The sequence below is a fragment of the Telmatherina bonti genome, assembly GCF_933228915.1.
Source record: "Telmatherina bonti genome assembly, chromosome: 19".
Classification (NCBI taxonomy): Eukaryota; Metazoa; Chordata; class Actinopteri; order Atheriniformes; family Telmatherinidae; genus Telmatherina; species Telmatherina bonti.
The window spans coordinates 23029319-23056115 of NC_136617.1; the positions used below are offsets into that span (position 1 = coordinate 23029319).

Genomic DNA, 26797 nt, shown 5'->3' on the forward strand with positions numbered 1-26797 from the left:
GGATCTGAGTGGAGTTCTTTGCCCAGCACATAAACTTCAGAAAATCACCACACACACAAATGTTTCTGTAAAGTCAAATATGTAAATGAATACATCAATTGTAATTATGCCATCAGTGAAGACGTTAAAGGCAATCCAGAAGTAAAAGCATCTGTGTTTATAAAATAGAACATGTAGAGTGATTCACAAGTCTCCCTGCATGCACGGATGGATGGAAATAAGTGAAGACAGGTTTTCCACAGAGTGAATTAAGAATCCAAAACTATTGTATAGCAATTTTATTCAGCAGAATTAGATATTTTAATTTATATTTTCTTATATTGTTCTTTGAATTGTGTTTAGAAGAATCAGATTTTGCATCTTGACCATCAAATTAAACAAATCTGTACCAGTAATAATTAAACACTGTTCAAATACAGCCATTTAATTACACCATGGATCACCACACCATTTGAAAGTGTATTTCTTTCCATTTTCCCTGTGTTTTTCCATGAAACAGTCCCTCAGTTAAACTACGTGAGAACTTGATGGGAATCTACTGAAGTGCACCGAGGTGGACGTCTGCTGTGAGAAATGAGATCTGCCATATCGTTCTCTCAGACAGCTGACAAAGTGACATCAGTTGTGCAGACAGGAAACTTCCAATGAGAGCTGTAAACATTTATTTTGAGAGATTTGTAAATATCTTCAGAGTGAGCACACTCTCAAAAATAGAGGTACAAGATAAGGACATTTCTGTACCTATAGGTACATTTTAAAGAAATGTTCTCTCAAAAGTACAATACTGGTCTTTAAGAGACCAGAAGCACACCTTCAGAGTACGAAAAAGGGTTCAAAGTGACATAAAGTACAAATTTGTACCAGTTCGACCATAAGGGTACCTGCAGCATTGAAAAATGTAATGTTAATGGCTGTAATGTTACAAACTAGAGCAGAGTTGAGTGATGACAGTAGTACTACTTAACAGTCATTTACTACACCAGACAATGAAGGTCAGATGCTGCAAACTAAGTGTATGGCTGGTCAGTATTTTGAGTTTTTGAAGATTATTTCTAGATTAAAGATAAGATAATATTGCTAAGTGGCATGGACCAGGCCTAATGCTGTGGAAAACATAAAAAAACATAACTTGAAAAGGTGAGGTTGAACTTGATAAGGTACAAAAATAGACCAGAACTGAAGGGTACAGAAATGTCTCTCAAAAGAGTACACCCCCAGCGACAAGCATTTGTACCTTTTTAGGTAAAAGCTGGTACCTCTATTTTTGAGTGTGCAGCGTGTACCCAGCTCCTGGCTGTAACACTGAGACTGCTGTGACAAACGCACCACATTCAATTTGAAAGCGTTTCACTGGCGAATGGTTATTCCACGCCTGGACACACTCGACAAGTTTCTTTCATAGAAAACAAGGGAAAAAAATTAAAGGAGCTTCTCTGCAAACTCCATCAAGCTAACAAACACTAACACTGAAATTTTGTTCATTTAGTTTTTTCTCTATGGATGAAAGATGGGATTAGTGGCTGGGTTGGTGGGTGGGGCTTTTGTGTGTTTTACCTGTGTGAGTGTGTGAAAGATTGGATGTCTTTAATGTGGTGGTTGTGTTACATGCTTGGGTGTGTGAATGCTTTTTTAAAAATTGTTTGCTTGTTGATGTTTAGATGTTATTAGCTTGGTTTCCATTTCAGTTCTTTGCAATACAAAAAAATATTTGTAAGTTGAGGGAAACAAGCATTGCGATTTGCAGGCGTTTAGAGCATAAGCGTCAGTTGAATGTGTGTTTACGAAAATTGAGGGAATAGTGTTATTTTGGAGTTTTGTACTTGCTGCAGCGAATTTGTCTAGACTTTTCCAAGCCTTTCTCCCTCATTTCCTTTTCCTATTTCATCATAAAACTCTGAAATTTACAGTTGTTTGTCCGTTCCGCGCCATCTTCACCGGTAATGAACTGGTCGCATGACAACCAACGTCACATCCAGGGACATGTAAAAGTATTTTCATTACACTTTTGCGATATAATTTTATATCAAACATCTGAAAAACCACTTCATGAGAGCGTAAATGCCTTACAGCAGTATTTGAGGGTTGTTTTTTTTTTTTTTAATGTAGATGTTTCTATTAACGTTTTTTTTTTAATTGAAATTATTAGGTTTTGTGCTATTCTAGTTGTAATGGAAATGCAAGTATTGTCTGTAAAGCACTTTGTGTTTGTCTTTAGCATTAAAAGTGCTAAATAAATACATTTTTGATTAAATAACTGATTGATAAAAAGATTAACTGAATCTTTATTTTCTCAGTTTTTAATCTAGTCATTATTACTTAAAAACTATGAAAAAGTGAATGAATCCTGTTAATGGTCATTTCTTTTCTTGTATTTACTTTTAAAACAGCTGGTTATGCTTTTATATAGTTAGTTTAACTGATAATCTGTGGGCTCTCAACAATATCAGGAGTTTGACACTAATTGCTTACAAGCCCAAAATGTTATTTAGGTAGAAATCCGAAGTACTGAATTTTTTTGCTTCATTTTAAAAATGTTTATTCTGATCCTTTTTCTAATCAGTGATGAAACTAATCGCTGCAGCTTCAATGCTAATTTTGAATTTGACTATATGTAAAAATCTTAACCTTAAATCCTAAACAGTCAGATATATACACGTTCACTACCAAAAGCCAAAAAGTTTGTCTTATGCTGAGACAGGAAACATTTTCAGGACTAACATCGACAGTTCTCATCTTAAAAACTGCAACAGTAGTCAGCGTTTATATTGCCTGGGGTCTACAGTATGCTAAGAAAATGTGTTTTTTTTTTTTTTTATGTTTATTTGATCTGGACAGCAGAAAAAAATGTAAACTCCCTCTAAATATCTTAAGCAGCTGCGGGATGTAAATCAAATGAAGTACAGGCTCTTTGCTATAAGTCAAGTTATCTGGAAAGGTCTGCATCTCCCTCCTTCATCCCCTTGTAGGCCTGAAAAATCCATCACACACTCTTAATTTGTCCAGCATGGCATTCTTTTGCACACGAAAGCACATGGTGTTAGTTTACTTTTCTCTTTCTTCCACCATCTGTCATTTTGACGGGGCATCATAAGAAAATGAAAACAATTGCTTGTGCAGTTTTTATCTTGGAGGATATCATATAAGTTACACTGCAGTTAACTGGAGGACGTCCACAATAATTACAGAAGAGCTGATGCGTAAGGCTGAGTCATTATGCTTATTTTCAGATCAAGCCGGGGGCTCCAGTTGGTTAGTTGCTGTTTCATGCCAACATGGCCAGAGATTGCTGAGCCTGGCACGGTGTCCAGAAAATGTGACAAGAAAGGGATCTGTTTGGAATTAAACACATGACTGTCTACAGGAGAATAATTGCCACAAGATTAAGATAAACAAAAACATACTTTCTCTGTTATGTGAATCTATTAATGGGAAAGAATAAGATGACTGGTGTTTTGGTGTTGGTGTTTTTTTAAAGCATAAATATGATGTGCATGTTTATTCGGAAATGGTGGCATGCAAAAAAAAAAAAAAAAAAAAAACCAAAACAATGAACTGGTGAATAACCTGTAGTGTTGATGCTTTTATTTCTGATCCTGTTGGCTGATTTAAACTGCATTGTATTGAGTGTATTTTACCCAGAACGGAGGGAAAAGCTTGCAAAGCTGCCTGAACTTGCCGAACATCCAGGAGTGTATTAAAAAAAAATTATGTTGGTATTTTGGTTTCATTTTCTCTTTTCTTTCGCCACACTTTGTGTTTCCAGAAAAGCCATTTTTCTCCTACCTGCAGGGTGCTCACCGTGTCACATGCATTTGAGAAGGAGACACTCGTTCCTTTGTTGTTTCTTGTTTCCCAGAAACGAGTGTTTACTCTAAACAAGTGCACAGTCAGCGAAAGGTCTCGTCTCATCCCAGACCGTAAGACTTTGCTGTAATGCCAGGCTAAAGCAGATTAAGTTGAACTGAACTGATAAGAGTGAGTGACTGCAAGAGTCACTTAGATAAATGCACGATAAATAATATCTTTTTCTCATTAGACCTCTCAGAGGAAACATCTAAGAACATTCCTTACAAGAACACGCAGATGCTTTTCTTTAAAACTGATTGACCAAATATTGCTTCCTCCCCTTGGGTAAACTTGGTACGTGTCTTTCATGTGTACAGATGTTTCTTTTTATCTCTCTCTCCTGACAGGTTGCTGCATACTGGGAAACCTTTTTGGTGTGCTTTTTAAATGATCCACAAACATAGTGGCCTCAGCAGATCATAGAAGAAACTATTTAAAAGTGATTATTTATCAACAGATCAACAAGTTTGACATGATTTAAAAGGAGGAAAATTCAGAGCTCTAATTGGTGGGAGAATATTTGATTGCATGGCTCATGAATAATGTGTGGACATGACTTTATGAAGTATGAATAATATAATTGAGTTGGAGCCAAGAGGTAATAGGAAGTGGGAATGAGACATTAAGTCATGGTCACAGCTTTATGATTCGGTGTTCAGGCCTGTCAGTTTAAAATGAAACTGTATGAGCAAACCTCACTCTGTGGTGGTTGTTCTTTTTCCTGCTAGAAATACAAGTCTCACGCTTTTATATGCCTGGAAACTTTATTTTTTGCTGCAGTTATGCTGTTAAATCAGCAGAGAAAAGGCTTAGAAATGATTTTTGTGGAGAAACATGCTTTTTTTTTTTATTATTATTAATCAAACCTTTGGCTTATTGTTCTTTCACCTCCCTGCTGATGACGTCGGTCTCTTTCCCTGCGTAATGTTTGCCTTTCAACAAATTCATTTTAAGCAGCCAAATTAAGCATCTTTTATTGGTGATGACACGGTGCATACCCACAAGAGATTGTAAGATCTCATTAGAATTCACTCCTCGATTGAAATAAAATGAAATTGCATGAACTTAATCCCTGCTTCATGCAGGAGGATCGGCCTGCATAGCTGCCGGCTTTGTTGGTAAACAAGCCATGCATTATTAAGCCGCAGGTATCATGTCCCTGTGCCTTATTAATTTATGGTTTCACTAACTTATGGACTTAAATGAGTCTCTTGGTCGATAATATTTTTCCTTCTGTGTCATTGGAGGATTTTGCTGATCTATTAAGATGTGGCTTTTATGTTGTCAAACTTCACTGGAAAAAAAAAAAAAATAAAGAGCAGAAATTCTCTCTTCTCTGTTTGAATTTATTTACCGTTTATTGTTTATTTGCAAGCTTGAGAGCAGCACAGAGTTAATTTTCCACATCAGCCGAACAAATGGCCTCCACCTGTTGCTTAACCGGCTTGTTTTGGTGCAAAACTTAAATCTCATGTTGTAATTCGAAGTGAGCAGTAATGGTCTTTCTGGATTAACTCCACAAATGCTGCACATTTGTCATCTTTATGGTCAGTAATTAATCAAATGCCTTCTTTTAATAGTTTTAATTGTTCACAATATTTTTGTGACCTAGCTGACATTTTTATATCCACATAAAGTAGATTAATATCTCTTATATAAGAGTTTATAGCAAATTAAAAACAAATTTAAATGACTTGACAGCAGGATCAAATGAATATTAACTTTGCCAGATTAAAATCGGTTCGGAAAATCTGAAATGTTGAACTTGATGCGAGCCTTTAAATCATCTCAACATGGTTTTATTTCCAAGAAAAATAAAATGTTCCTAATTAAAATTAATCCATCCAGTTGTGATTGTTTCAAAATGGCAGCAGTACTTTGTAGAGCCTCTCAGAAAAGGTTTTTCTACCTGTTGCAGCGCTTTTTAAAAAGTTTCACTAGTTAGAGAGAAAAATCCTGAATGTCTTTGTGCTCCGATAATTTGCTTTTATTTTATTTACGTCCTTTTTAAAGTTGGATTTTAACTTAAAGCTAGTCCCATTCCTATGTTCAGAATAACTCCTGTGTCTGCATGGTCGCTTGAAGACAGGCCAAAGTGCAGGAACGTTGATGGAAATGATTCAAAAGGTTTTTGTATTATTTGTTCTATTTCTTCATTTTTTTGTTAGTGAATCATAGACTGAAGAAATTATGTATTTTTTCTTAGATTGTGGTCACATGAAACAATAAAAATACAAATCTTGATTATTCAACCCATAACTAGCTATTAATCAAAGCTCACAATATTTGATTTAATCCTCAGTGCACAGCAGTGTTTTGTATCCCTTGTATCCCAGTTTACTATCATTAACTTTTCCATGTTAACAACATGAATTTGTTCTAAGTTCTGAGGAGGGATGCTAAATGTTTCACTGATTCTCATCATCTTGAGACCATTTTTTTTTCTTCTTTTTTTTTAATGTTAATCTCATGAATGTAATTTTAACCCGTTGAATTTTCTGCTACACTCAGCATTAGATTGAATGCATCGAGGGAAGAAAGAAGTTCTGTAAATGTTTCAGGTGTCTTACACTAGACGACAGCAGCGGGTCTGAACCCTAAACTGTCTACTGACCTGCACTTTGGTGCATTTTTGGTGCAGTGTGTTTTAAAGGACCTATCCCAATTTTTAACATTTGGCTGTTGGAGGCATGTAATATATATGTATGTATCAATCATACTACTCGTTTTCCAGCTGTTTTATCTTCAGCTGATCATTCATCTGGTTTTTCCAAATGAACTTTTAGTGAAGTGTTCAGAGCTGGAAACCACTGACATGGAAGCCTTTTATAATAAATGTTTTGCAGCTATTTGTCAGTGTTTTGCATTCATTCAAAATGATGTTGCCATCTATTTTTACATAATGCTGTTATATCAACCTCAGTCCTAAAATAGCGTATCTTTGTTTGGAATACACGATGCAGTCTCAGTTGTAAAAGCTTTGCTCCAGTCATCTGGGATCAAAATGCTTTTGTGTAATATTATAGTCAGACTACAGTGGAAGGCAGTATGTATGTGGATGAACAGCATTAATACCTGCCATTTGTTCAGGACCTGTGGGATTACTATTGATCTCCCTGAGGATGCTCCAGGAGGTCTAAACTGTGCGACTACACAAGACAAAATGGTACCAACACATACTTTTTAGAAATAATATGATGATGGGCCCTCAATGATAAAATCTCAGCACTTTATCTCAGATGATAATGTCAGCACTTGAAAAGTTTTTAGTCAGCAAAAATTTGTGTGTTTGTCTAAACTTTTGACTGGCATGGATTTGCCTATTCAGGTTTACGTCCTTCTGTGGAATGATGCCACATGGCAGCAGCATTTTCAATGAAAACACAACAGTGATTCATTTGTAACGATGACAAAAGCACATTTTTGTTTTAATTGACAAAAGATCACCTCTCCACTGCTGGACTTGTTAGTTCGTAGGCCTGTGACGATATGCTTTCGTCATGATTTGATTCAAATCCTTTTTTTTTTTTGGGTGCCGATTCGATTTAAATTGCGATTCTCACAATTCTTTGATTTTTGTCGACTAAAAACAAAAACAAACGTTTTTTTTTTTTTGCTGCTCGTCATTTTTCTTGATTTCATTTGGGAAAAAAACAACACAGTAGCCAGACCATCATTCTGCTGCTATAATGACGCAAAAAGATCAGTAAAAACATGAAAATGACCAAAAAAAAAAAAAATTTTTTTTTTTTTAGTGGATTATTTTTATTTGAAAAAAAAAATCCTTTTTTTTTTTTTTTTTTTTTTTTTAAACAAAAAAATCGATTTTAAAATTGTGGAGCACAAAATCCCGATGCTCGATTTTTCGATTTGATTTTCCCACCCCTATAAGTTAGCCTGTTAGTATGTGAGATGTCTGCTGTTGTCGTCGTTTTGAACATGCTGTTGTACATTATGTCAACACATCTCCACTTCAGTCTGATTGAAGGACAATGTTTCAGAAGTGGTTTGTTCAGATTTAACTCTGTTCTGTAAGAGGAGAGGCCATGTCACCATAACCCTTCCGAACAAGCCATACTTGTTCAGTCTTGTTATTATTGTACTACATGAACTTTAACATTTAATATGCTGGCTGAGGTCTGTATAGAGCCTGAAAAGTAGCAGCTCAGCTTTTTGCCATTCCCTTCCCTGGTCTGACCTTGAGATAGACTTGCTAGGATTTCACCTTCTGAGATGACTGGGAAGTTTTTAAAAAAAATATTTTTTAACATGTGAATAATTCTTCTCACTACAGAACGATAATCTCTGCCAGACCTTGCACCGCTTCTGCATTCTTGTCTAGATAGTGACACAGAGTGATGGGTCATGATGTGTGTATGTGTTTATCATGTTTTAGGAGTTGGTACAGACCAGCTCCTTAATAATTTCCTGAAATATAACACATTATAACAAAAAGAAGGAAAAAATCATCTCTGCTGTGACTCATGTTTCCATATTCAAGTTAAATGACTGAATGATTGAATCATTTCTGTGAACAAATACGTTGAATACTCATCTTTAGACCCAAACACTAACTGACTCCAGCAAAACGGTACTGATTGAAGAATATATGCATCAAATAGGGCGTTTGAGTATTTATGGGTGGTGTCAATGATACGGTTATCATAACTCAATAAAAGGATGGTCATCAAACATTTCAGAGAAACGACACAAATATGAATCACTAAATTGTAAACAGAAATGAAATATGATCCTAGAATAAAGGGCTGGTCTGTTCATTAGAGCCCAATGAAATATCTCTGCTCATTAGCTTGTCAAACTCTTTAGGAAATCTAAAGTGAATAATTAACCATCTCCAGAGAAAGGAAGGGAAATTTGCTGTTTTAATTCATTGTATAGAGCAATGGTAGTTTATTTTACAGTGCTGTTCCTGATCGCGTATGAATACGTAGACGACTCTCTATCCTAAATGTCCAAATTACAACTTCAGCTGCTCAGTTTGTTCTCTTGTGCAGTGCGGTTATAATCACTAGATCTTTTTGTGCTTAAATAAATTGCACTTTTGTTTTTTGTTTTTTTTGCCTACAGTGGCAATAAAGAATGAATAGAACTGAATTATAAATGGTAATGAATTAAAGCACAGTTTGCAAATATTCTATAGTTGAACTGCTTTTTTTGTGTTTTCTATTTCAGGATCCTGTTGGGGAGAATTCAGGAGTCCATAGCCAGGCAGAGGACAGGAAGGAGAAGGTTCCCAGTCCCCATCTCAGCCAGCTGGTGGTCCTTACCAACAGTGGGACCCTCTATGGGCTGGCGCAGAGGGTGGTGGCCACTGAGTCTCTGTAAGTAAAAGACGTTAAACACCGGATAAGTTGGTATGCAATAACACGACAGCTTGTAAATGACTCATTCAGTTGCCATGTTTTCTCCAATGTAGCACAGACTCACAGTTCCAGTTACAACTGGACTTTATTCCTCTCAAATGGCTAGAAATGCATCACCACTATTTTATCCTTTTATAATAAAATCTGTGTTTGTTTCATGTCATCTCCTGCGTGTCCTGGATGTACAACTTAACTCAGCATTTATCTTCAAAGCAGCATGTTTAATCGCGTCTGGGTGAATTATTCTCCCATGCTGCTCACAGTCAGGCAGTTTTACACAGCTTGGCCATTGTGGATTTGTCCTACCTTCAATGTGAATTACCTGTAGGGGCCATTGTCATTGGGGAGTAAAAAAAATCCTTGGTGCTTTATCAAAAGAAAAAAAAATGCTGCATAGACACAACCCCATGTCGTTTCTAATAATTCCCCTCCTCATGTTAAACCCCAACAATCAGTTGTGCCCCAACTGATTTATTGTCGTCCTCTTGTTTAGCCTGTCTGGCCACTCTTATACATGATTAGGTTGAGCTATTATCAGTCCTGACACCTCTCAAACCCTGAGATGTCTACAATTAACAACAAAAGCTTCATCTGTTCAGCGGGGTGGCTTATACCTCGCTAATTTATTGATATATTTTTTGTGCAAATGAGACAAGCAACAGGCTTTGAAGAATAAGGAAAGTGGAGTAGCCGAAGTGCAGAGGTGAAGCAACATCTTGGGCGAAGTTTGAAAGGAAACTCTTCTCTGGGGAGAAGTAGGCAGACTTGTTGAGGGCGGAATTACATATGAAGCTGTTGAGCCTAAACAATGTGCAGTTGGAAAAGGCAGCAAACATCCTCTGACATCTTCAGCACAACGTTTTAAACTTCAAAAGGTTTAACGGAGTTTCTCTGCATTAAAATTGACAAAACGGTTATGTGTGAAGAAGGGAGCATGTAGTGAACTGGTCCAACTCGCCGGTGTTGGTGCGTCTGGCTGTTGCTCTCCTGCCACATTTCTGCCAACGTGACCAGGATGTGCTGCATCTTTCTCTCTACACTGAACCGCACGGTGTTGCTGGGGTAAACACAAGGCGTTCCAGCTTACTATAATTTCATTTTCTCTGCTCCGTGAAAGCAACAAATGTTTACTATCAAGAAAGAAGCCATTGGCATTTAATTTAGCCTTCAGTGGAGAGGCTCCTGTGTGGCTTCCCAGCATGAAAAGATGCTTCCTAACAGTGTATCCAGAGATGAGCTCGGATAAATCCACCACTTAATGTGAAGTCATTCATATGGAACTTGCTGTTATATTGTTGAAGAACAAAATTCAACTCAGCTTTATTTGTATAGCTCCACTTCACGCCAATGTCATTTCAGGACACTTTAGAGACGCATCAATTCAAGCCAGTTCATAAGAAATAGCCTAGTTAAGGAAAACCAACAGACTGCAGTGAATCGGTCTTCAGGGGAGCAAATTGTTAACAGGAAAGAAAAACTTCAGGGAGGGCGGCTCATATATCTTTCACTGCTTCACGTCACTAAACATAACAATGAAACCCCGGAGAACGACTTCACGTAAAACATTTATTAACGCTGCACATAACTTCTTGCAGTACAGCTAGCGGCTAACATAACAACATGGGAGGATGACCCACAAAGCAACAGGCACTTTTGATTACGGGTCCCCTGATAGCCCAAAATGCATCACAGCAGCCATTTGCCTGGAACAGTTGGGGTGGAGATGTGTACCTTATCTGGTCCTGGCCATTTGTCTTCTTTTAACTGTTATAGGGGCCAATAGGGCATGGGTGAGGGTGGGTGTAAGGGGACTGGATGTATGTGTGTGCGTGTGTTTTATCTATTTTGATGTAAATTGTTTTATTATGTAAAGCACTTTGTATTGTTTTTAAGCACAAAAAGTGCTATACAAATAAAGTTTGATTTGATTTTAGAAAAGGGAGACCAACAGACACAATCCCCAATGGTTTAATGTAATAAAGACACAGAAATGGAACATACCAATAGACCTACTCGTATGAAAATCCCTATTCCTTGAACATATTTGTGTGACTAATCAATTTCACAACCTAGTCATACATTTTCAGTCGATTTTTTTGTCATTAAAAAAGCTACACTACATAACTTCAGTAGAGCTCACATCTACTTTTTGTGGACGAGCTGTTGTGGGAAGTAATTACAACCAAATCTGTAGCTACAGTCCTGTACAGGACGCATGGGGTTAAAACTTTTGTTCAATTAAACTTCCTTTTTGGTGTCCAAGCTGGACGTGTGGTGATATGTTTTTTTTTGTACAACCTTTCTACACTGCAAAGAGCTGTCACCGTTGAAGTCGAGATTCGGCTCTGGACTTCAGCCCACTCAGCCCTGCTCACTCAGTTTTTATTTAGTTTACAGTAATTCTTCAGAGCCATTGATCAACCCAGTCAAAAGGTCTTCGTTTAGTCAGAGCTGGATACACAGTGGAACAGGGGTATTAGTTCTGTCTGCATTGATTTTCTTTCCCTTTTTCTTCATCCCGTGTTTCATACTCTGCTACTTTGTTTGATCTCATTATTTTCAAGTATAATTGAAATCCATTCGTCGTAAAAACCGCTATCTGATTTGCGCGACGTAGATAATATCTTGCCTTGGGAGGCGAGCCTTGAAAATTGGAAGTGTGAGGTCATTGTTCAGAGCAGTAGAAGATGATTTATGTTGTGAGAACACAAGAGTCTGTTCATCTTAATTATTTATTACATTAAGCTGTAATGATCTATGGTTGAAATTAGATTACCAGAGCTGCAAACAATAGATTGTCAGTTTACAGAATATTCCCAGAGGGTCTGGAGGGAGCATCACTGATACTAAAGCCTTGCATCATGACAGAAATGATGTTGTGCAATCCGAAGTTCCTAATTTGCTCACGTTATCAGACAAACAGATCTGATGAACTTGAGGAGAAGCTGAATGAGATGTAAGATGAGGGACACTGTAACACTTTATGTTTTATTGGTAACACATTCTGTTCATCAGCATTATTCCCTGTAATTTATAAAGAAGTTAAACTACTTTTAATCCTGAATTCAATCCATAATAATATAAACTTCATAAAGAAATAAAGCATAATGATTGATTTTGTTTGATGCTACTTCACAGCCATATCTAGATCATAGTACGCCACTAATGTGCTAAGTTAAACGACTGTCTTGTTTTGTCTTTAGTGTGTTTCTGGCTGAGCAGTTTGAATCCCTGCAGTCCCACTTGGACACAATGATGCCTGCAGCCAAGAAACCATTCCTACAACAGTTTTATTCCCAGGTAGTGTACACCTTTTGATCAATATTCATTGTAATCTTAAAACAAACCTTACAGATCATCCTAAAATGAATACATGTGTGTATCTATCTTTATAGTAATTTATTCAATTAAATTCAGCTTTATTTGTATAGCGCCACTTCACAACAGTGTTGTCACAGGGCACTTTACATCCACAATATCCTGCATGTAGTTTCCTGTTTGCAGTCATATGCTATATTTCTTGTTAGAAACATGTGGCTTCACTTAGATTTCAGTCCTGTCCTTCAAACCTCCACAAACAACAACCCCCCCCCCCTTGACATTTGATACGTTCCAATTCGCATGCAGGTCTATTTCCCTTTAACATCACATAAATGTCATGTCCTATGAATTCACTCATGGAAAATGTTGGGGCAGTGTTGAATTCTGTATTCCATGGCATTATGTTACCTGCGTCATCCCTACAGCTCAGAGGAAACATGGACTTCTTGTCTTTCTCATCACTGTCCAGCTGATATGATGTTCAGGAACACGTCTGATGTCACACACCTCTGAAAGATGTTCATTTATCCCTCTTTTCTTCTTGCAGACAATATCAACAGCCAGTGAGCTGCGGAAGCCGATATACTGGATCGTGGCAGCCAAAGCCATCGACTACGAACAGATGCTGCTCATGATGGCTGGAGTTAAGTGGGACATAAAGGAGATAATGTCACAGCACAATGTATATGTGGACGTCCTGCTGAAGGTAACACTGCATTAGTAATGTGACTTTAAGTATGGCTTCTTAGAAGAAAAAAATCAAATTGAAACTTTAAATCAGTTTAATCTGATATTTAAGCCCCTATGGGGACAGAGAAATGGCCGAATAGGTTGATATTAAGGCCATGTTACCGAGGTGTTACAGCACACCCACCACTGATCTGGGGAGGCCATGTTTAACTTTATCTGTCAATGAGAACAGCTGCCCGCTGCTTGAAACTAAATAAACAAAAGCTGTGTGACAAAAACTGCAGCTGAAAATCAAAACACTGAGCGCAAAGACAAGGAGGTGCTCTGGAAAGTTTGGATCTTGAACCATATTGTCATTTGATCCAGAGCTGCACATGTTGGCTTTGCATTAGTAGCTGCTTTACATGTTTAGGAGTTCCAATGAAATCGACATCAAACATTTCATTTTTATTATTCCACCTTAGCCGGTGCAGTATGTGCTTTGGTTTAAAAAAAAAAAAAAAAAAAAAGGCAATTTATAAAAATTCCAAGCTAATGTTTTATTTTAAAGTTAATACAGGTAGCTGTGTTTTTAGAGAAAAATGCCAAATTTGACAAATATTTTCTAAAATGGCACCACACAATGTATCCATTCATCTTAATCCATGTTAGTTGTCTATTATTTATTAAAGAACACAGGGATTGAATTTTAATGTGATTTCAGCCTCCTCTGCAGACAGTAAATGCCCCCAAAGATCCATCAACGCATTTGGGCCTGCATAATTGAAGAGTCATGCGGTTTTATTAGCCATTCGTGTTTAAAGTTTCGGGTTCAGTTGGCAAGCAGGTTTTCTCTGCAAATGCTTGGGCCACGTTGAGAGCAGTACAATACAGCATGTTCCTCTCACATCAACTGTGTGAGCTTTGTCAGCTGTTAAAAATAGGTCTTTGAATTTTTCAATACTTGTTCTTGTTGCTATCGAAGAGTGGATTGTAGTGGCACAAGAGGGCCTGAATGATTTTTTTTTTCTTTTCTTTTCTTTGAAAACCAAACTGATGGTTTTGAAGTGGAGGCTAATCTGTGTAATATTGACCTTCCCTGGTGGGCGCTATGATGACAGCCTGTCATTTACAGTTACACAGATGCACACATGATTTGTTGCCCTGATGTCTTGCAAGATAAAAGCAAATGGTTTTTAGTATCACACTGGTTTTCCTACCACAAGATTAACTCTAAAAGATGGTCACAAATCATAGACTGTATACAAAAAGATGGACGGAGCCTCCGTGACATCGCCAGTAGGTTTCTGAAGAGCTGAATTGAAGGTTGGTGGGCGGTTCCTACCATCGCCATCTTTGCAGCGTCACGCCTGTCACCTCTCCTGGAAAATACAAATATGGGTAAAGAGGTGGAGCTGAGGGGGGGGGCTGTGAGCGTGGGAGTGGATGATTGACATTGAGCGAACTCCGAGCTGCCTGTAGCTAAGAGCTAACCAAGCTAACCTGGAGATAACAGGGGCTAACTAGTTAACAAAGGTAAGAAGGCTACAGCTTGTTAACCGGCAAAAAACCGTGGTGGTTCTACGTTCTTCTCACTTGAAGTGGAAAATCGGGTTTCTTGGGTTCAATTAAAAGGACACGCTCCTAAATATGCCGAATTTTGAGATTAACTTACTTTTAAACTAAAGCGTTTAAAAAAAAAATAAAAAAAATCACTCCCCCACAATTGTCATGAAGGTAAACCTGACCTATTAAACCGAAAATGGATTTTTGTACCAGGCTGTAAACATGTTTATTTCTGCTGTGAAGTTGGCCTTTTTAACATGGGAGTCTATGGGGATTTGCTCTGTTTTGCGCTGATGTAATGACTTATCAAGATTACTGCATTATATGTGCCTTTAAGACTTTTGACTTTGCAAGATTCATGTAGATTATTGTTCCAGGTATTCTCATTTTTCCTTTTAAAATGAATTAATATAAATTAAAAACCTGAAGTCATGAGGAAAGACCATATTATTTGTTTCTCAGGGCCTGTCTCAGACATAACTGAACACACCAAACATCAGATTTATTCTTCTTTTTTAAGCAGTCATACAAACTTTTACCTAAAGTTGTCGTTTTTCAGTTTAAGTGAATTCAGAGACCTTTAGTATCAATTATTGGCGATGCAGTGAATAATTTATGGGTGAGCTGTTGGGAGGCCATCTGAGCTTATTGGTCCCAGAGGTATTTTTAGAATTATTAGACGTTTTTCCACTAAATATGCGTCTTTATGCATGCTGCTTAGTTTCTGTATCATTAATTTTGCATGGAGGGCCAAAGGACACACAATTCACTTGTCATCTGTTCGTTTTATATTCAGTGGAGAATCCAAAACTTGACAAATAACCTATTTACTATTTAATCATGAATTTGAAAAAAACAAAAACTATGATTTATTTTTGTTCTTGATACACTTACAGAGTGTAAATTATATGAATGTGCTGGGAAATTAAGTTCTCTTTTTATTTTTTCATGTTTGCCTTCATATTTTGACCCAAAGTCTGACTTGCTACCTGATACCATGGCAACAACACACAGTCATTTCTTTATGGTTGCTGATGAAAGTCAAGACTTTTATTTTGACGTTTTACAAACTATTTGGGTGATTTTAAAAAAAAAAAAAAGAAAAAAAAAAAAGCCCAGATTGATTTTTAAAGCTAATACTACATCAAACCAGGAGTCATCTCTGCTGCTTTTAGGGAATCATGTCTCTCCAGGTATCACATGAAGCAGCCAGTCATACATTGGACAGATTATATGTCAAAACCAAACTTAGAAGAGAAGAGGACCGAGCTGACACCAAACGTTTTGTTCGTTTATGTTTCAGCTTGTCTGACACAGCTGTTGGCTGTATTAAAAAAGATCACATTGCTGTTTATTACACAAGGAAATTTAACGTGCTGTTTATAGTTAGGTAATGTACTTAAATCTAAGAACATCAAATTTCCGGCTCAGCCTGTAGTTTTTTTGCATCATGGAGTCAAGTTGCAAACTGATCTTTAAACTTGTATTTTAAGGATCAAAAACAATGAACTCTGTGTTTAGTAGCATTGAGCTGGAGAACATTCTGGATCGTGCTCATCGATTTGCTGGATACAATCACTCAGTTACTGTAAGGATCTATATTCTGGGCAAGGTGAAGCATGTAGAAATTAAACTACAATTCAAGGATGAAGGCTTGAGGAAACCCACATATGATCTTTTCTCACTTAGATTCAAATTTATATTATAAAAGATATTAGTCCTGATCTGTCCAGTAACACTTAGCACAATGTCCTGACCGTAGTTACTTATTACTTATGCATCCAGATTGGGTTTTTGTTTTAAACTGGTTTCATAACTACAGATTTCAATGGCCTCTGGAAAATTCTACAATTTAAATAAATGTACACATCCATTTACAAAATACTACATGCGATTTGCCCACACAATATGAACACAAAGTCCTCTCTCAGTTCAAAGATGACTTAATAGATGTTTGTGTGAAAAAGGTTGTTCTTCAGTTTAAATTATCTAATTTAGTTGATCTGGCAAAGAAATCTGCTTCTGGCCTTGTTTACATGACAATCCCATGCAAAACCCCCAAATTTCCAATTTGTGTTTTTGAAAAACGTTGCTTTTACACAACAGTGGAGTGAAAACCTCCCACCTCCACACAGACTGAAAATACTAAAAGGACGATAAATAATGTATTTTGTGTGCCGAGCCGGTAGTGGTTGGTTAAACCTCGTAACGACACACCCAGCATGTGCTCTGCACCCTCATTCGTCCTGAAGACAGAACTGCTTGTATGGTGGTTTAATGGTTATCTGGCACATCCCTTCCCAAAGAGAAGATTTCAAGATAATTTCAGGAGGTCACCGGATTATTGTTAAAAAAAAAAAAAAAAACCCAAGAAAAACTAAGGCTTACATTTATCAATAAATTTGGAATTTTTATTAGGGGTGTCGAAGTGAACACATTAACGCAAAAAGATTCATCTGTGGCATTTTTTAAACTCCTAATGTATAAACAACATTCATGCCATATTAAAATTCCTGAATTAGGCTTTTTCTCGATGAAAGAAACTGATTTCAGGCACGGCAGTGAGCCAAATTAACCAAATGTTTCCTTAACCTCCTTATTTTATGAAACATATGACATTGGTCCAACCGTGCGTGTAGAAGGTGTCTAAAAACAGTTATTATGGTGCTATTTTAGAGTGAGAAGTTGGCACGATCGTGAGGACATCTTTTGCACATACAAATGTTATTTTGTTGGTCAAGACGCATGAAGTTTGGAAGCCACTGATATAGCATATGGTAGTTATGCAATTTTTCTGACAGCATGAAAGGCTGCATAAAGAAGCAGGCTCCGCTTTAGAGACAAACTACAAAACTTTTACTATTTTTCTCGTCACACACCCTCTTTCGACGACTAATTTAGCATCCATCTTGTATTCTACCTGACCTGTGAGCTCCATCCAGCCAGCAAAAGACGATCTTATGATGACTCTTGTTTTGTCGCTTTCTCTCTTTTATTCTTCTTTAGTTTCTTTTGATGAATCAGCGGCATTGCATGTTCAAAACAGCCATTTCCTTATTACTTCACTTTTACCTGCCGGAGGGTGTTGCTTCAGACCAGTCCAGCTGATTGGATTGACATGAGGCATATTACAGTTAGCAGGCACTCCCCCTCCCCCATCAGGTGCTAATAGCCTCCCCCTTCAACCTGTCAAAAACATGCATATTGGCTGTGGCATTACATTGATTGAAAAGACTGTTGTTGTTTTTTTTATTGTTGTTCCAGGAATGTCGTTTTTTATGAATGCAAGTTGATCGTTGTCGTTCCACAATGGCACTAATTTGCATTTTACAGCAGCATGAAAATGCAGAAGCTTCAGAATGACTTCACTGACAAGTATGTCAGAAATGATTATGAGACTGTGTGGATGAATGATGTTTCATACTTGAATGCAAAATTAATGGGAACGTTAGCCTTAGGATTCAGATTCCCAGTTAATTTGATGTGACTTGAATGAAAGACTTGCTCTAAAAAAAAAAAAAAAGCACTCACTATAATGACAAATACATCCCCCATATTTATGTGTAGTGCATATGTGCTGTTTGGCTCTCATAAAAAGAAAAATAGTGCAACTATTTTACAATTTCATCAATAATTGAACACATTGCAATAATCATGGAACAGGCCCCACTTGCATGGATATGAACAAGTGGCACGCATTGTGTAGCTGCAGGCCTGCTGCGACCAAAACAACTGCAGATGTTTGTATCTTGCAGCCTACTTCTTCCTCTGGGAGCTTTTAATGTTTTGTATTAAAACATAAAAGAGTTTAGAGGCCACTTCTAACAAGATCTGCTTAAATGATCCCCTTTAACTGCAGGGTTTTGCAGTGGAAGTAAAACTTTTCAATGTTATTAAAGGTTCCAAAGCTCCTTTAAAAAAATATGTTACAGTTACATTGCAGCTGGTTTTTTGTTAGGATACAGCAACACATTTGCAGCTGAATGCAGCATAAACTGACTACAGTATTTATTGCTTGCTGGATCTAGACATCCTATCACGGCTCTTTTCAGTTTGTCAGGTTGTGGGGCTGTGAAATCATTTCTTGCTCTGCTAATGTGCTGTCAGCACTGTAGATGGCGTGTTCTGGTGTGAAAATAATTCACAGCGGACTGACCTGCGCTGTTTAAATCATGAACGTTGTACAGCTGAAAAGGCATTACCAGATAAGGCTTCTTCCTCCCAGTTAATAACTATGCCGTCGAGTTCACAGCTTCAGGTGGTTTCATAACAACTTTCCAGCTGAAGGGAAAAACAATCTCTACTACTGCTGATAAGCACTTTTTTTTTTTGTTTGTCTTCTCATGGGGGACACCAGAAATCTAGAGGTCCAGTTACTCTGTGCTTGCTGTGAGGACTCTTGTGGAACAAACTGGTTATTATAGACTTTGCTTTGAGTTTGTTTAATACCAGTTCATTTATAATTTACGTTCAACACCCGATTCATGTGCTGGTAAATATCAACAACTGGTTTCAATGACTAGATTCCACCTAGTTTCTCATTTAAAAAGATCAATTCTTTATGTTTATTTTTTGCTTTATGTCTGATATACTTACAGTATGTATGTCAATATTTTCTTTCTTCTCCACCTTTTCAGGAGTTCGAGCAGTTTAACATGAGGCTAGGTGATGTTTCTAGACACGTGCGCATCCCCCTGCCCGTTTCCAATGTCCTCTGGGAGCACTGCATCCGACTGGCCAACAGGACTCTTGTTGAGGGGTAAGAAAGACACTCCAGCAGTGGGAGGACACGTTGACGTCTGGTTGTTTAGGCGAAGCTGTTCACGTACTGTTGCTTCTGGAACCACGAACAAAAGAAAAACAAACAAAACACCCATTTCCTTTCTGGTAATGTTTTCCCCGTACCGTCTGAAATGAAACCGTCTGTCTTGAAGTCTTTGAAATTGCACAATTATGTGTGTGCAGCCATGTCATCCATTCAGTTCTGAAAAGAAAGCCTTTTCCCTTTTCTGTATTACTTGTGTGCAGCAGTGACTTATGACAAGTAATATAAGCTGGTAAAAAGGTCAGCCAGACTCACAGACAGCTGTTATATTAAAAACACAACAAAATAAATACACTTTTCTATTAATCTTGAGATACTAAAGATTTGGTGATGAGTCATGAAAGTCTGATTGTTGCCTCCGTAGATTCATGCGTTTGCTCTGGAGTGAAACGTTGGTTCTTGTTTTGCACACATACATTAAAGGTTTGAGGTGAAAAAGCCCTATAGGTTAAAAATGTGTTTCCTGTGTGTGAAAAGGATACCCGTCACGTCAGTTTTTAGCCTATTATTTAAACCATTTATTTATAAATAGCTTTGTTCAAAATATATAGCTTAAAACCAGCAAATGTAATATTTATTGACTGTCATTATGACAAAAGAGTCAGTCAGCAGAAGGCTCGGCATATTAAATATTAATTGTGGATAAGGTTAGTTTTATTCAGGTGGTTGACTTTCCAGGCTAAATGCAGTTTCCTGTCTTCCAGATTCCTATGTCTTCCTTTACTCTCAGGTTACAGTTGTCAATGGTTATTAAGTTTGTTCGAGATCCCATTTCTCCCAGTATATTTCCAAATCTGTTTTTTTTTTTTTTTTTTTTTTTTTGCCTGTTCACATCATTTATCATTAATTAACAGGAAAAAAAATCTCCCAACTGTGTCTTTAACTACATGATCATTTAAAAATGTGTCCAAACCTGTGACTGGTACTGTATATTAAACCAGAAATAAACCCACGTAAGACTTTTTTCATTCTTTAAATTTTCTAAATTTCCTCTAAAAGCCCATCAGGGAACGACAACGCACGGTACCCTCATACAAACTGCAGGATGCTCTTTACATGTCCCTTGTAATGCATTTCACCACTTTGCTCCGTTGAAAGCAAGAGGTTTGGGTTGTGATAGACAACAGAGTGTTATTGTTAGTTGTTTATTCTGAATACTTGCATCATTGCTATGGTTTCACTCGCTCACTCTTCCCTGATGAGCATATACTGTATGCGTGAATTAGACTGAAGGTGTGACGGATCCCTCTGATCAGACGTGAATGGCAGCACCGAGTCAGACAGGCTGAAAGGTGAGAAAACGCTTGAGTTAACAGCTGATAATTATCTTAAGGTGTCACATGTTTTAGCAGAAACAAGATGGGATGCAGAAACTGTCACAAATACTGAATTAAACAAATTGGACTGACTGTTGGCTGGAATCCAGTTGCAGTAAAGGGTTTGCTTTAACCTACATGTCACATTCTCCCACTCATGCACACACACCCAGATACAGCACCTCTACATTTTATATACTAAGGGCTTTGCTCTATCACACGCATTCATACTCCAATAGACACATCTGGAGGCAACGTTGGGTTCAGTGTCTCGCCCAAGGATACGTCGCCATGTTGTCAAAGGAAGCCTGGAATCTGAGGTTTTGGTAAAGAATCTTCATTAGAAAATGAATATGTACCAAACTTTCCCACACGGTAGAGTAACTACCTTGCACATGCTTAGCCCAGCATCTGGTTAGTGGACATTATGGCTAGCAACAGTTTCGAGGAGAAAGCAGAGCTTGAAGACCTTCCTTTGTGAGTAAAATGTCATGTTTGGGAGCACTTCGTCTTCCCAGTGAAGTATGTAAATGGTCTAAAACAAATGGATAAAAAAAAAAAAAGCAGTCTGTAGGTTTTGTGTCGAGCCTCGTCCGAGACCTGTTCCCCCTGTAGCCCCAGCCTATACTGGTAAACTGTCCTCGACCACAAAATCAACACAGAAATCACGTAACCATACATGTATTTTATATTTTACATTTTGCAGCATACATGCAGTTAATGTGGCTCTATTATGCACATTTCAGTTGAGTTTATTTTAATATGCGAGTCCAGAAGAGCAGGAAGTAATCAAGCATTTTCCACAAACTGCTTCATTCATTTTGGATTGATCCTCTCAGATCAGCCTCTGCCAGAAACAAGCGAACAGAGAAACCTTCGCCTTAAGTCCTGCCTTTGGGCTGCGTCTGATTGGTCAACTGCTAGGAATAGTTATACTGAGCAGTGAAGGCGGGTGTGGCTTTATTCTCGTGAACATGCACAACCTGGAGAAGATGACCAATCACTGACTCCCTCCCTCAGAACATCACTAAATTTAGAAAAAAACAACAACTTTAAAACCAATTGTTTTTGTCGCCATGGAAACAGAACTTAGAGTGCTGGAAAACTCAAACATGCGTTTAGGTGATAAAACATGGCGCCACTCATATGTCTGATGAGTATTCAACACTATAACTCTGTAGAAAGCTCAGAAAACTAGAAATAGAATCATAGAACCACTTTAAAGTTTTACATTAAACACTTAACTGTGGATTAAAATGAATTTTTCATAAGTTTAAAAACAATTTTACTTTTCTCTAGAAACATCCCTCCCTCCCTTATAAGTGCTCATGTGGAGTCCAAGTGTCTTCAGAAAGAGGGTGAACGTGTTGTACTAAGCTCGCTGTTATCCACTTAAGGAGAAGGGGAAATGTTTACCTCCCCGATCACGCCGTCAAAGAACTTTTGAACCCTCTCCAGTGAGCAAATGGTCTATTATGGCTCTGTTGTTCAGCCAATTTGAGCCACTGCTGTAGTTTCAACAGCTTGCCTGGTCCTCCCAGTACACTCCCTCCATGCACCAAAACAAGCTGACACATGCACTCCTCCCACCACTCAGGTACGCCAAGTACAAGCAGTCATATTTGTTTGTTGGTGCTCCAACTCCCTCAGTCTGTCCCTCTTCAGCTTTCCTCTCTCTTTTGACACAAAAACAAATTTGTTAAGTTTCTAAACTGGTTCCCCAACATTCAACACCAAATTCTGGCAGACCTGACAAGTAAAAGAGGGGAAAAAATGAAGAGGATGACAGCACCAGGTGATGATGAAGAGAGGCGAGGCAGAAAATGGAAACGGAACAGAGAAAAATGCAAGTGTGATACTGAGAGGACACCTGTCTGTGTGGAGTGTTAACGTACACACATGTCACACACTCTGCCCCGCTAGCAGATGATAATTCCCACCATGAAACACAGACGCAGACGTTTGAGTTGTGTGTGAAATGGCCCACAAACACTTTTAGTCGTCTGTGAAATAAACACAAAGGAACCACACACCTGCAGAATAACACCAAACTGCTCTTGTGTGAGTGACAGTCGTTTTTCCACGAAGGGGATGAAGTTAAATCGCTGCAGAAAAAGAGGCTCCTGGAAGCAAATTCACTCAAGTTTTCATGCCAAGCTGGTGTGTTTGTAAGGTTTGCAAAATTTCTGCCTCGTCACTGAACAAAGATGGAATATTCTCAGAGCTTTTCTCTTTTTATTTTCAGTTCTGAATCCAGATATTTTACGCAACTTTCTGCTGAAGTTTTCACAGAATTTCGATCCTCTACATTAGAACGGCTTTGTCTCTAAGGTAAATAAAAGATTAGCACAGTGTGAGCGGAAACACAACTTTCTTTGCATTATAAATTCACAGTGAAATGCTCTTGAGCTGGTGTAAGAAAGACAGGAAATGAAGCTGTAGCATCGTGAAGCGTGACCTCCTCCCCTTTAAAAATTCAGACAAGGTACATGACGTGGTTTCAGATTAATTCCTGAAATGATCTCAACGCCACATACATAATTCCCCTTTCAGCAGCACAAGTATTCCTGCAGGCTGAGTGCGAAGTGATTGTCCTGGAAGTGTTCACGTTGTACGGTAGCAGCGATGTGAGGTAGGAAGCTGCAACAGGCCAGGTTGAAGATTAGTCAGCAGCTTCTTGTGGTGGTATGTCGAGGGTGCCCAAGTACAGTCCTGGAGATCTGTCATTCTGCAACTTTTAGATGCATCCATTCTCCAACACACCTAAAGCAAATGGCTGAATTCCCTCATGTATCATGCTGTATTCCTGATAAGTCATTCGTTATATTCGGGTGTGTTGGAGACGAGCTGCACCGAAAAGTTGCAGGATGGTAGATCTCCAGGGCCGGACTTGGGCTCCTCTGTGGTATTTGTACTGCAAACCTATCAGGAATGTGAATACTTGGGTTGAGTAGTCATGCGTGGGAAAACGTCTGATGTAAAAACATAACCCCACCCCCCTGAGCAAGAGGCGCATATGTCCACCCACTGTGATGATTCTCATAAGTCAAAATGAAACATGACAGAAATGATCTGCCTGCCGAAGCCCTGATGGCGGTGCTCATCTCTTCCCTCTGCAGCTACGCTAACGTGAAGAAGTGCAGCAACGAGGGCCGAGCCCTGATGCAGCTGGATTTCCAGCAGTTCCTGATGAAGCTGGAGAAGCTGACGGACCTGCGACCCATCCCCGACAAGGAGTTTGTTGAAACCTACATCAAGGCCTATTACCTGACTGAGAACGACATGGAGCAGTTTATCAAGAATCACAGGGTGAGACTCTGAACATCTACATGTCTGTGAATCTTTATAAGTTAGAAATATCGGATTTTCCTCCTGATGTTCTGTGTTTCTTTTAGGAGTACTCCATGAAGCAGCTGGCCAACTTAGTGAATGTTTGCCTGGGTTCACATATAAACAAGAAGGCTCGTCAGAAACTCCTAGCAGCCATCGATGACATTGACAGGCCCAAGAGATAGATTGGAGAATGGATGGAGCTTCTGACACGTCGACCAGGCTGGAAGAACAGACACCTCAACAGAGACAAACCCATCGCTGCAAATGAGCAGGAGCTCAGCGTCGAATGTCTTCATTTTCAGTTTAACAAACAAGTGATGTGTTCAGCGATGCTGAGAGAGCTGCAGTTGGAACATTTACATAAAGACTGCAGATCATGTGTTCAGCTTGTCTTCACGTAGTCAACAAGACAAACTGCTGCTGGTTGAAAGCGCTCCATCGTAAGCTGACGAACATAAACCAATATTTCACACTCGAGCATGCTTCAGTTCCATCTCTGCACACATGCATGCCCTTCTGCCCTCTTGTCGTCATACTTTCTAAGCGTCTGAGATTTTCCTGCAGATTTTTCCCCACATTTACTCACTTTTTCCCCCAGATAAAAAGTTAAAAAGTGCAAGCTGTAACATTGCACAGCAAAGTCATGTTGCTCATCTGTGCAGCTGTTTGTGGGATTCTGCCTGTTTTCACTGTACGAGCTGAATATCTGACGCACCTTTCGTCAGACTCAAGAAAACGAATGAACTTGTCAGAGTTGCTAAATTTAACTGGTGTGATAATGTTGAGCCTTGTGGCAAAAGCTGTATTTCCCATGAGAAAACTCTAGATTGTACCTGTCTATCTAAATGTGTTGACTCAAATAGAGACGGTGGATCTGCATTATTGTTCACCTTAATGATTCATTATTCCAGCTCGTACTGTAAGCTTGCGGTATATTATTTGGCTTCGGGGTGTCTGCTGTGCCTGACTCGATACTCTCTGCTTCTGTGTTTTGTTTGTTTTGTCCACAAATGAGATAAATCTAATGTAAAGACGATGATTCTGGAAGTAACCTAAACTGCTGTGGTTAGCATTAATGTTGTTAGATTGTATCTGCACCAGCCACATTTGTTTGTCTGCCATCTGTCATATCTGAGGAGGAAACTGTTTTATCCTCCTGTGATGAGTTTTTGAAAGTCTTTTGGGGAGAAGAAAGTACTTATCTTTCAGTCTTGGACCGTTTTGCTGAGCAGTACATTTCTGACCTGATGAGTATTTTGTAGTAAGTATTTCTGCTACAAGATGGACACGTCAGCACAAGCAGGAGGTCCCAGCTCTGATCTATTTTTGTGTGTTTGTTTGTTTTCCTCTGAGTGGAAGCTGCATCTAGACCGAGATTTCGGAGAATTCTTATGATTAGAATAATGTGGAAATGTTTACTTTTCTTAAAATCTAAGTGGCAGTTTTGCAGTTTTCACATAAATTGAGACATTTCTTGGTTTCTATTTGCTGATGAGAACCATTAAGGACCTGGTTACCTGGTTTCACACACTGATCAGAATCTTATACACATCGCCAAAACAGGTCAAAATGCACTATCACAAGGGGTATCTACAGTTTTTCACATTTAATCCAAATAAAAGTAAAAAAACAGACTTAAAATGTGTATAAAGTTGGTAATTGCAAATATTGAAGGAATACAATGTCTTGGTGAGAGAATGGAGTAAATAAATATGTAACTAATAGAAATGAACTGTAAACTTACAAGTTATGTAACATTAAATCACAATGATAATAGTAAGAACTTTTTTTTTTATGGTAAAGCATCATGTAAAAGATATGTTCTACTATATTATATACACACACGTGTTCTTTTTATACACACACACACACATATATATATATATATATATATTATATATATATATATATAATATATATATATATATATATATATATATATATATATATGTATATATATATATGTATATATATATATATGTATATATGTATATATATATATGTATATATATATATATGTATATATGTATATATATATATGTATATATATATATATATATATGTATGTATATATATATATGTGTATATATATATATATATATATATATATATATATATATATATATATATATATATATATATATATATATATATATATGTGTGTGTGTGTGTATATAAATACAAAATAACTTTATTAAGGTTAGTATACTTGACCTTGATCGCTTTGACTTAGTTTTGGCTGATTGTGTAACAGAAACTGTAAAAACGTGCCAAGCTGACCAGTCGTGTAAACGGTAAGTAAGGATGGATTTACAACATTAGGTCTGTATCACAGTCTTTATTTTAACCATTAAATTTTCTCTTAAATTAGAAAAAACAAAATTAAGGAACTGTTCATTTCTCACCCCTGCTTGAAGAAATGGGCTGTAATTGTTTAAATGAAACTGCACTGGTATTTAGGATGTTTCCATCATCTTGAATAATCTCTCACTTGAAACCATTTCTTCTTTTTATTTAACTTTGCTTTTCTTAATGGC

At 37.8% G+C, this 26797-nt stretch overlaps 1 protein-coding gene across 1 annotated transcript in view; it reads left to right on the top strand.

Moving 5' to 3' along the window:
• The window catches only part of vps50 (VPS50 subunit of EARP/GARPII complex), a 104223-nt gene extending 78339 nt beyond the window's left edge, over nt 1–25884 (top strand). The window contains exons 24-29 of the mRNA XM_079259140.1: nt 9040–9188; nt 12434–12530; nt 13099–13257; nt 19424–19545; nt 24047–24236; nt 24323–25884. Coding sequence (XP_079115266.1) covers nt 9040–9188; nt 12434–12530; nt 13099–13257; nt 19424–19545; nt 24047–24236; nt 24323–24442 — 837 coding nt within the window. The 3' untranslated portion in view covers nt 24443–25884. The remainder of the gene's footprint in view (nt 1–9039; nt 9189–12433; nt 12531–13098; nt 13258–19423; nt 19546–24046; nt 24237–24322) is intronic.
• The last annotated feature ends 913 nt before the right edge of the window (nt 25885–26797 follow it).